General features: G+C 31.8%; 1 protein-coding gene across 1 annotated transcript; it reads right to left on the minus strand.

The window, feature by feature from the left end:
* Positions 1–1710: 1710 nt before the first annotated feature.
* B73 (molybdopterin biosynthesis CNX1 protein / molybdenum cofactor biosynthesis enzyme CNX1 (CNX1)) lies at positions 1711–9026 on the minus strand. The gene is made up of 12 exons (XM_028084738.2): positions 8560–9026; positions 8115–8245; positions 7830–7931; positions 7606–7689; positions 6810–7037; positions 6447–6625; positions 6259–6363; positions 5740–6048; positions 3560–3717; positions 3358–3464; positions 2704–2760; positions 1711–2075 (listed from the first exon to the last, which is right to left on the minus strand). The coding sequence occupies exons 1-12, from the start codon at positions 8837–8839 to the stop codon at positions 1863–1865; spliced, it is 1953 nt and encodes a 650-aa protein (XP_027940539.2). The 5' UTR covers positions 8840–9026; the 3' UTR covers positions 1711–1862.
* Positions 9027–12791: the final 3765 nt, after the last annotated feature.

Here is a 12791-nt window from a genome sequence, read left to right on the forward strand (position 1 = left end):
ATTCTCTTCAAAGATTGAGGAGCACAAGGAAGTTGCGAATGAAAGAAGATTAATTGATAATGAATATCTTTTGGTTTTTGATGACAAATCTAATTTCATACCCGTTAAAAATGCTTATTAAAATCCAATGAGAAAAGGTAGAATTTTATAATATATATCCTGCAGTGTAAGTATATATGATTTTTCTATTGTATATCTTAAACTATTAAACATTTATCGTGTAAAAAATTCAGTCCTTAAAAATTGACAGTGTCATTTAATTTTAATGATGTGTTACCAAATCATTCCTCGTGTGTTTTAATGAGAAATTTAATAAAATAGTTTACCTTTTCTAGAATTTAGAATAATTTACTATAAAATGTTGTTTACATAGAAAGATTAAGAAAACATTGAAATTGTATAAAATTATAAGTATTTTGATTATTTAAAATACAGAACTTTATTTTATTTTTTTAACTTAGAACATAAAATTCTTTATATTCTCTCATTTTATATTTCCTTCTGATACTCTCCCTTCTTTTGTTTCACTCTTTTTTTTTGTCCTCTTTTGTTTAACTGTTCTCTGATTTTGTTCAGTTTGTCTGTCTCTTGTTTGTTTTCCTGTCTCTCTCTTTATTGTTTTCTTCTCTTTCTCCCTCTTCCTTCATTCACTTCTATATATTTTCTCGCCATCAATTGATATCAAAGTTCTCTCTCTCTCTCTCTCTCTCTCTCTCTCTCTCTCTATATATATATATATATATATATATATATATATATATATATATATATATATTTAAATATTATCTTATTTTAAATTTTAATTATTTAAAATATTTAAAACCAAGTCATGTTTAATGTTAACATTTTAACTTTAGATATATGTTGTTTACTTATAGTAGAATTTAAATTACCTTGTCATAACTAAGAATTTAAAAAGAAAAAAAAAACTCAAATCGATTTACCTTAATAAACCATTTAAATAATAAAATAATCAAAACAATTTATATTTCAAACATTTAAGTTCTCTAAAATTGTAAAGCATTAACTTCCCATTCTTGTTTAATGTGTGCAGCACGAAATTGGTAGTAATACAATTTATTTCAGTACAAGTGGAAACTCAGTTGAAACATGGCTTGTAAATAAAAAACCATTCAAGGTTACAATTTTAATTAATACAGTAATTAAAGTAATATCTTATCTGCCTTAATTTCTAAATAATTTACAAATACTTACTGCCTAGATGAAAACGGTAAAATAAGATATTACACAATTATTTCATTACAACCAATAAAATGTAACTCATTACTTTCTTACAAAACAATCTTATAAATTAGATAAAAATAAACAAAGAAAGTATTATTTCCGAAGTTTAAGATCACATTTTTGTAGTTCTTAGTTGCTGAAAAACAATCTTAAAAACACATAAAAAGAAAGGAGACAAAAACACAGAAGACTGCAATAATCTATCAATTGTCCCAAAAGAAATCTTGTCTGTGTCAAGACTCGACGCAGAATTGAATAATAGTACGGTTAAACAGTATCAAATATTGTGGTGACCATTTTCTCCCTTGCATGTGTTTATAATCTTTTTAGTAAAAGGAGAGCTTAAGTCGTTAAGTTATTTTCACATGTTGTAAAAGAAAAACAAATTTTCTACCAAATTATTTTTCCTGCGGAACATAATTCAATTCTCCTCGTCGTGTTTCGTACCTGTATTTTTCAATGATCTTTGAGTTAATTTGGATTGTCACCCATCAAAATTTTAGTTTTCTGATAAAATAGTATTTTCAAACATTGATTGCTAACTGAACCATCTTCTCCGTTAAAAAAAAATACATTCGGGGCACAACGTTGAAACAGAGAAGAAAATATAACTGACTTTAGTTGCAACAGGAACAAGAGACGTCATCGGCAGTGGCTAGCCTATAACTCTGTTCCCAAACATCTGCAGGAACTGCATCGACATGTGGAACGTGACGAGGATGCTTTTCTTTCTTGTCTCCCCTGATCTGCTTAAGACCATGCTTAAGCGCTGGCAATAAAGCTCCCATACACTCGGCAACAGCATTAGGGTTTCCAGGCATGTTAATGATCTGAATGTCAACAGATCAATCACCATAAAGAGCCAGTAAGTACAAATCTAGAAGAAACAGAGATTACATGCTGGACTCAGGGTGTACTAGTTTCAGCAACAAATTAATGCAAGATTTACCTCAAATCCTAATGGGGCATCATTTAGAAGCCAAGAGCACTTGCATATGAAAACTAAGTAAATGAAACCCAAGTAACTGGAAATAAAAACAGATGACCGTATGAAAAAATGCTTTAAAATCTACATGATGATTTGAGTTTCCTGAAAATAGTAATTATTCAAGTAAAACAACCACACTGTAAAAATGAAGACTGAAATGAAAACAATTGGTACCATCAAACTCATGTCTAAAATCTAACAAAGCATGGAAGTTTTATCCCTTTTAATAAACCAGTGAGCTTTCATTTTACTTTTTTCATATGACAAGAGTAAGAGAAGATTGACAAGCATTCGTACATGGAATACTGTTCTGTGAAAAAAGTTGTACGATGCATGAAAAGATACGGTCACAAAGCAAATCCCATTATAACATTAAAATGAGGAGCAAAAACTCCAGGAGACAAAGCACAGCACAGCTTTCATACGGTCTTTAAAAGTAGATATTAATATGATTGGCATTTTTCCCTTACCAAGGTTGATCCTCTGATTCCAGCTGCGGAGCGAGAAAGCATTGCAAACGGGGTCACCTATTTAAACATTAATCAATTATGGCCTTTAGAAATCAACAAAAACTAACTATAGACTTTCCTAGGAAGCAGAGCTGATATCAGCATAGCTATGTATGCAGAAAATATAATTAATCAAACAGTCTAAAGGGAAAATTAAAATTAAAAAAATCGATCTTCCTTTAAACATATAGATATAAGAAATGTGAGTACTGTTATGCTACTCTCAAACTTCTACGCGCAAGCTCTTCACAGACTCATTGTTTACTTAATTACCGACTCATTTCTTTACTTTGTTATCAAATGAATGTTTTTGGTTATTATTCTCATCCAAATAACAAAGCAAGAAGCTTGTGTATAGAAGTTTGAAAAATTGCATTACCCTAATATATTGCCTTCTGGTTAAGGTCATATATAGCCTCTATATAGCAGAGTCTGACGGCAGACTGACCAGTCCAGGAAAATCAGTTAGGTCGAGGCTCTTTTAACACTTATTTGAAAAAAATTAAGGGTTTTAAAAAAAAAAAAACTAAACAAGCAAAAAAACAAGAAACCACAAAAATGCAAAACACAACACAAGAATTACTCATCTAACTGGTATAAAAATAGTTGCAATACCTTTAAACTCTCTTGCATCATTACATACAGAAGACCAGGTGTTTCTTTCTCAATCAATGGTTTTGTAGCTTCTGGCGTTAAATCCCGTGGAGTAAAGCCAGTCCCCCCTGGATTGAAAAGCAAAAATAAAGCTGAAGTCAACTCAACAGAACTACAAATTTTCAAATACTTTAGGGAGGCTGACAGTAAGATAAAAACGCACCAAGAGTAATTATAAGATCCATCTGTTCAATATCACTCCATCTTCTTAGAATGTCCTGAATCTTTGCTACATTATCTGGAACGACAGCAGTTGCTACAACTCTTGCTCCTCCTAGCTTTTCTGATGAAGAATTAATAACAGAAACTGCCCTGGGACCACTGTTTATTTGTAAAGGAGTCAGCACATTTTGACACTAACACCAATGTTTTAAAAACACAACTGAACTGCCTGATTTAACTAAGTGAATCAAGAACCAGACACGTCTCTGGACAGATTTATCCTTATTATATTAGGAAGTTCAATCATGGTTCAACCACTAATTTAATCAATTGAGGTCATCAAATCATGACCTAGAGATCTTGCCAGTTTGACATTCAGTTTGGTTTTAAAAACATTACCAGATATGCATGTCAACAATATCTTCTCTAAAAAAACTGGTCATTCCGCATAAAGTCAGGTAACTTAAATTTAAATAACATTATTATAACATAGAAGGAACAAACTATTACAAAAACTTCATTTATTAAGTACAGAAATTCATAGATAATAAAATCACAGGCCAAAGCTCTAAGTTGACTGCATTTTTTCTTTTGGGTTCAACCTGAACCTAAGTGTTCCCAGCAGAGAGGGATACTCTATTTTAATCAAGTAGTGACATGCACAGCTAGAAGAACAGAGAAGGAAGAATGTCTAACCCCAAGGATGGCTGAGAAAGTTTCCACTTTCCAACTATGCCTAGAGCAACTTGGTAGGTCAAACCCTTTATTTCTATTTGTTATTGAACTAACTAAATAAAAATGGGACAGCCATTTTCTTTCATTGTGATTTGAGTGAATTTTAGTTCCAGGTTTCACAACTCCTCAACTCATTCAAAAGGCAGTGAACAAACAACAAATTAAGAGAATGAAGAAATAAACAAGACAACACAAAAAATGTACAAGCCTTACATGAATAAAATACTACAAACCCCAACGAAGCATGTGTGAAAAATCAATAATATGATCCTCAGCCAGATATACTGCAGATAAGGTTATGCAGTCAACTGAACACACTTCCACACTATGACAGATCAGTTCCCAAAACAGAAATGTTATCTTTAAACACTTAAAAGTTTGGGACTGTTGCAAGACCCTCAGTAGTTCTAATGCCCCTTTTGACATTGACTAACATCAAGCTCGCTCTTTAGTTTTGCATCAACTTTGTGACCCCTTTCAAACAATGATTCAAAGAGGTGTATCTAGATGCCTTTCAGCATTATCCAACTGGGAATATGATTCAACAATTATTACCTTTGTGCCCATATATAAGAGCCTTTTAAGAAATTTGTTTTTCCCTTTTTACAAGGCATTCAAATTGTCTCCTGCATTAATTATTTTTTTAACTTATTTACTTTATAATTTGTGTAGTCAATAAAGAATAAAAGTTACAGATTGATAAGATAAATTCATTCTCTCTCTTGTGCAGATGTGAAAAGATTACAAACGCACATTAACCAACTAGGAGAACAGAATGAGATGATGAGGTCCAATAATCTTAAGGGGTAATTTTGAAAAGTAATATAAAATGTTACAAATATAATGTCATTCATTGGTTAAAAGTAGTACATATGTGGTGACAGAGATAGTATTACAACATTGGTTAATTTGACTCTTTCAACAGCTTGTGAATGCTGTGCATTTGAGCATACTAAAACCTAGCTTTAATAATAAAAAATGCCACACTGCCCATTGTTCTCATATCTACAGAAAAATTCTTTCGTTATAAAGAGTATACTAGATGCATTCAATTGATAACAAAAAATTACTAGTTGATATTGGCAATCAAGAACAGATATGATGAATATGGCCAGCACTTCATTAACCATTTTTTTATAGTATTGTATTGTAGAAGTTTCAAAAAAAAAAAAAAAAAGTGTGGTGTCACAGTTCTGCTTTTGAAAGATTTCGTTAGAAGCATCCAGAAGCTGCTTTATCTAGAAAGTACAGAAACTACTTTAGTCTAGAGAATTCTTCATAGATTGATCAAATGCAGAAAAATCAATTACAGGGCTCTTCTGATTCAAAAAACAAATCCAGATAGATAAAAAAAAAAAAAAAAAAAAAAAAAAAACTGTCATTTTGATCTTCAAATGTATGTATGTCTCTTTGTTTGCATACACCTATAAAATATAATATCAATACCTTCTATCTGGACCACCCCCCATAGCAACTGTATCACTAACTGTAAGAATAGCCACTCTGACTTCAGCATCCCCTGAAGAATCAGTAGTTACTTTTTGTGATTTAATTCCTGGCAAAGCAAATGCTGCACCTGATGACATATGATTCTCATCAAAAGCCATGTTTCTTAGGTCAGAAATTATGATAGCTGAAACAGCGGTCCCTGCAGGAACTACTCTTCCTGTTGCTGGAAACTCCAACAAAGCATTAGCTGACTTCATACTTAGTAGCCGACTGCTTACCTGATGACCAGTGCTCACAGCAACAAAACTGAGATTCAGGGACACGATAAAAATTTCATTCATTAAGAGATAACAGATCAAAGATAACAACACCTCTGACCCTCCATATAACAACCTCCCTCCCTACATTAAATTAATAAACAAACACAATAGAGAGAACGGATCTGCATGTAGACTACAGATATGCAGTAGACTCAGTAAGACCCAGACCAAAACAAACAATTCATCATCGACTTACCCTGGATTGCCTGTTCCATCATTGTCTGTCCATACAACAGAAGCGCGATGATATTCAGGTCTAAATGAATCTGTCTTTATGGGCTGATGAAGTCGAGCTTGTACCCTGCACACGAACTAATTAAATGAATCAACTCAAAAAGCAAGTAAATCATCATAAAAAATAATTTTACTTTGAAATTAAGTAACCTCAAATGATGAGGATCTGTCCACCCTGCAAGGAGGCGTATTGCAGGGACCACAAAGAGATGGAAGCAAACTAAAGAACTGGCAGGATTTCCAGGTAGCCCAAAAGCTAGAATTTTACTTTCTGATGATTGAAAGTCAATTTCTGCAAATGTAAATGGCTTGCCTGGTTTAATAAACACCTGAAAGATAAAAAAAAAAAATCTAAATTCAGAAAACATGATTTACAAAATTATACTCATACAAAGGCTGTACAGAAAAGTACTACTTCCACAACTACAACAAACACATAGCATCCATGGCACGAATTACAGGATATCATAACATTTTTAATTAATAGATAATCAAATAGAAGAATGGCATAACCTTGTCAAAATGTACTTTTCCTCGCTTTTCAAGTAAAGGCTTGATAAAATCTTTGTCTCCCATTGAAACACCACCTGAAGTTATAAGAATATTAATTCCAGAAGCAAAAGCTTTATCCAAGATCCTTCCTAGACATTCTTCGTCGTCCTTAGCAATTCCAAGGTCCAAAACTTTGCACTGAAGTTGTACTGCAGCTGCCAGGAGCATGGCACGATTAGAGTCCCTAATCTGCAAAGCAACTACATTAGCTTACATCCATTTTAAATACATTTACCAAGCAACTCTTGAGAATTATGGCACAAACCCAAATACATAGTCTACAAATTAATTGAATAATGGGGTAAAAAAAAAAGGTGCTGGATTGCCCAAGAAATCTTAAACACCATCTATGCAGCAGAGTAAGAAATTTACATCCAAAACCACATTTACTAGAATTCATGTAGTATGTTTTAAGCCCCTGCAAATGAGCAGACTGAGCATTATAGGTCCACTATAATGCCTGGCTGAACCTTCATTCTTCAAGACACTACTAATGCTAAAATCAAAGAAAGCAGCCTATATAATGTTGGTATTACCTATAGGTTGATTCATATAAGAACTTAGTAATCTATTCCAAATATAATAATCCTTTCAGAAAACACCTGAAACTGACATGCATTTTTAGTCTATTATAAGTTACAACCACCAGCTTTCATCCATATGATAGTTTTAATAACTGAAAACATTAATGTTCTGCTAAACATTTTTCATAAACTAGTTTCACTAGTCCTTGGACCCTAGCAGAAAATAGCAATACCTGACCACGACTCAGATGCCCAGTAGTTGGCTCTACAAGCTCATCTCCAGTAGAAAGAACAGCAACTGTTGGAGCAGGATAAACCTGCACTAAAGCATTATTTCCCATCATTACATGTATCAATACTCAATATTAGACAGAACATACCAAAGTTCAGAAAGTATTAGCCAATACAGGGAGAAGCTTGCTTGGTTACAGAATCCAGGAACTCGCTAAAAGAATACCTTAACCGTTGTCACACCAACCGTAGCAAGCAAGCCAATTTCCGAAGCACCAAGCCTTTCTCCAGATGTCAACACTATTGCATCTTTCTCAATATCAACTCCCTGTCAATGAATACCAAAAAGCAGTGAACAAAAACAGCTAGTAAACATCGATATTATACAGAACTTAAAATTATAAACAACGAATCCTGTCGAATTTGGCGACACTAAAAATGACACCCAATATAAAACATATACACTCAACATTATGATGAGAGTTACATCATAGAAGCGACAAGAGCATACCACAGGGCGTATATCATTGCCTTTGGTGGTTTGTACCAATATCCTGACCCGCTTAGTCCCATCTGAGGCATCGTTCACAAGTTCCGTATTCTCAACCTGAACAACCGCATCAGCACCTTCAGGTATCGGTCCTAAATCAAGAGAAAAAAAAAACGAGACAGAGAAGATTAGCCGTAAATCACTAATCCACGATATAAATATATAAAGCTCTATTCCAATTAACTATACTGGAAGCATTAACAATAGAGAAAAAAAAAACAAAAACGAACTGAACTGAACTTGTCGTGCAAGCTAGTATCAATTTCTCCAATTGACTTCCATTAAATTAACTTAAAACTCTAGAATCTAATTTCCTCAGAAACTAAATTACAGTGGCGAGAGAAGCTCAACTTATTTTACATTTTTTTTCTTGAAAACGAGGTAATGAAAAGAGGAAAAGGCGAACCTCCGGTAGTAACGTAAGCGACAGTTCCAGGGGAGAGAGTGACGCCAAGAGCGTCGTCTCCAGCTCTGGATTCGGCAACGACCGGATACTCGCCGGGGCCATCGGCGGCGATGACCGCGTAACCGTCCTTGACGGAGGCGGCGTAGGGCGGGTGAGGATCGGGAGCGCGAACGTCTTGCGCGAGGACCTTGCCTAGGGCATCGTGAAGAGGCACAGTGAGTGGAGGAAGACGTTTAGATGCGTTAAGGACTATTTGGATGGCGTCAGTGACGGGGATCATTGTTTCGTATAGTAGATTTATGTTCAACAGGGAACACTGGTGTATGTGACCAGATAGAGTTTTATATTCATCCACTTATTCAATTGGATTGTGAGGTATAGCAGCCAATTGAGCAGTGTCCCTTGACGGCGCAAAGGGTCGCGGATGAACACACCACCACCCAACTCATCACACCATGTGCTTCTGTAGCCTAGTTATATACTAACTACACTACAAATACAGAGAGGTACCTACCTTTATTTTCGATAGTAATTAAGACAAAATAAAGCGGTGATGTTTTTTTATTTTCGATACTAATTAAGAAACAAATAAATCCTATCCAAAATAGTTAAACCACGTGTCATTATTTAAAATAATATACTAGGATTCATTAAATATTATAATTAGAGCACTAGCATCAGAATGGTGTAGATCGGGGTCTAGTCATATCTTCGTCAACGACCACACTCATGCATGTCACATTACACCATCGTGTCTCACACTATAGTATAGTGATTTGAAATTATGAGGTATTGAGTTCTAGAATTTAAAAGTTGAACAAGAAAAGTATATTTAAATTATTAATAACGTTGAAATGTCTTTTATCTTTGTTTTACTTTTAATAACTTATGTTTTTGGCCGTGAGAACTTTTTCTTTTGTCATATATCTATGACTCTTTTCATTAATCTTTCTTTTAATTGTAAGTGTTTTTGCCGACTAATCATACAAATGCAAGGTTGTAATGTTAGCTTTCGACTTTCTCTGACTGGACTATGCATTCTAGTACTTATCTTTTAATTAAAAAATTTATAATAATCAGATTATCTTAATTTGAGATGTGAAAGTTGATAATTTAAATAAAAAAAAAATCTACCTTACGCTGAGATTCGATCAAAATTTTAATCATTTACAAAATTTCTGTAGTTAAAGATTTTAAAAAATTATAAAAGATAAATGTCCACTTCTAAATAGGGACAGATGAAGACACAATTAAAAAAGTGAGAAAGAATAAACAGAAATTTGGATTATTTCTTCAACTTTCAATTTATTGATATCGAGAAATAGAAGAATATTCATGTACATTTCTCGGAAGATAAATATTCACGTCATTTTACATTCGTAAGATGAATGAACTAATTTGAAAACTCGAATAGATAACCAAATTTTTTATTGGATTTATTGAAACATTAACATTACATTTATATTAGTATAAATCTTTTTAATATATTTTAAAATATTAAAATTAATACATATCGATGTATTTTAAAACCACGACAGTCAATAAAAAAATTCCAACAAACAATTTAAATTTTGAGTAAATTCGATTCTTTTCTGGGAGAAACCAAATTTAGCAATTGAAACATGCGATTGATGGCATCAAGTCATGAAGCCAAATCATGTGAGTGGTGGTGGACAATGATTTTGAAGAGATGTAGAAGGACCACGCGCACATGTTAGAGTCTGCTACCATACAAAATGACACGCACTCATCTCCATCACAGAATGAGAAGAACAATAGAAACCTCATACAACAATAGTATTACTAAACAACGAAGTAAGAGTCAAAATTACCTAATTACAAAGGATCATTTCCAATGCTACAAAACTCAAATTTTAAACAATAGCATATTAAGGTGGAAGAATTGAGATGTTTTCTCCATTTTACAAATCGTTCCTGCACTCAATGAAATAGAAAAATGACATGAAATAACATAAATTAACAAAAACAGAAAATTGATATATTTTTGTCCTTCATATTTAAAAATATTTAAATTGAGTTTAATTTTGTTAAATTTATTTAATATTTTAAATGTGTTTCTTAACTAATATATTAATACGAAAACGAACAATATAAATAAACTAAATATTATAATAAAATATATTTGAAACTTATAAATTAATAAATTTAATAAAATGTTTTAATAACTAATTTTAATTTCTACTAAAAATTGAATAAACAAAATTATATTTAATGCAAAAACAAAAATCGTTGAAACAAGGGATTTTCACGGCCAGATGGTTTCAGTGTTTACGCAATGTTAGTAAAGAATGTCTCCAAAAAGTTCTTACGGAATTTCATTGCAATAAAAAGCATGAAGTGTGTGTTCAAATAGACTTTTTTGGCAGCGTGAGAGAACTGGGTGACCTGTGTAGGCTTTTTCTTCTTGCAAGCCATGGTTTCTTTCTCCACCTCCATGACAAGAGTAAAAGACAAAGTTACCCTTATCGTCTACCATTTCCTTTTATGTTGTTACTGCTTAGTTTCTTCCACTAAATGCTTTATAAATACAGGTAATTAAATCTTATAATCTGTTTTATTAACTTATCACAGTGGTTTGTGATCGAACAAGTGGAAGATTATTTTATGTTCATCGATTTATAATTTATTTTTTCTATACTGTTTCGCGTAATTTATTCTCATAGTCTTTTTTTATTTTAAATCTTTTTATAGGGTATTCGAATATAAAATTTTAGAAAGAAAATTTACTTTTATGAAAAGTTTTAAATATTCTATAACAAAATGTTGTTTGTATACAAAATTAATATATATATATATATATATATATATATATATATATATATATATATATATATATATATCTATAACAATATATAAAGGGGATTCTCCTTTTTGTGTCCACATTTCAAAATACCAAGTTTACCCTTTAAATATAATAATTTATTAAATTTTTTAAAATTGACCATTACTTTTACAAGTTTTTTATAAAATCGGCTATCTATGCTTCTTTTCTTCTTCTTTATTTATCAATGGTTATTTTTTTCATCTGTTCTGATATACTTCACTTTATTTTTAATAAATATAATTTTAGTTTATATATTAACTTAATAACATTACAATATTATCATCTACTAATATTATAATTTTAGCTTATATATTAACTTAATAACATTTAAGTTTAAAAGATGCATACACACAGGCGCGATAGCGCCTGTGTTTACACTAGTATATATATATATATATATATATATATATATATATATATATATATAAAAGACATATAGATATAGACATAGATATATGTTGTGTTGTGTGTATGTATGTATAAACGTGTTGATACGTGGTCAAAGTTGAATACTTGGTTCCCAAGAAAGAAGAGTACGTATATAAGACTTTCTGAATTGATTGAAAAAACTGTGATGGAGTGGTGCGATCATTGTTGCAGGTTTTGCCAAATCAATGTAGAAAGCATAATGGATGACTTTTCTGGCAAATTTTGCAGGTCCACTCTTACTATTTTTTTTCTATTCTCCTTCTTCTCAAAGCTTTTGGCAAAAAAAAATATTACTTTTTTTTTTACAATTAATCCATCATACTGAATTTGTAATGTGCTATTTGCAGGTCTTGCACAATGTGTGGGAAGATTTTGTTAGACTCTACTACCCCAATTCAGATCATATTTCCAAACACAGAGATAAACAAAACTTCTGGAAGAATAAGGAAAAGGAGGAAGAAGAGTGTAAAATTTGTGAATAAAGCATGTAAATAAGGTATTACAAATAACTTTCTTTGTAGTTTTCGGCCCCGAATTTCATGTGTTCATAAATGGAAACTGAAATAAGAGAACCCATGGTCTTGATCTTTGTTATGGTCCCAATTTCTTTCCATTTCCATCACAAAAGATCCTTCATTCTGTGATTTGTTAATTTTTTTTTTCTTTTTGTTGTGTTTTTTGTAATATTTTTGTTCTGTTTCTGACACAACTCAAAGTTCAATTGTTGTTGAAGAATCTTGGTTGTATCTTGTTCAGTCTTCTGTACATCAAATATCTTGTTTGGATAGTTATGCCTACTATTATCTTCTATGCAATATTTTATTTACAGTAAATTTTGGATAATTTTAATATAATATCTTTAAAAAGTTAACTTAAACTTTAACTCAAAAAATAAAATTGATTTATAAAATAAAATTTAACTCCTTAACAAATGATTAAACGATTGTTACAATAACAT

Source organism: Vigna unguiculata, chromosome 8, assembly GCF_037176805.1.
Source record: "Vigna unguiculata cultivar grain cowpea cultivar isolate G323 ecotype 2 chromosome 8, ASM3717680v1, whole genome shotgun sequence".
Lineage (NCBI taxonomy): Eukaryota > Viridiplantae > Streptophyta > Magnoliopsida > Fabales > Fabaceae > Vigna > Vigna unguiculata.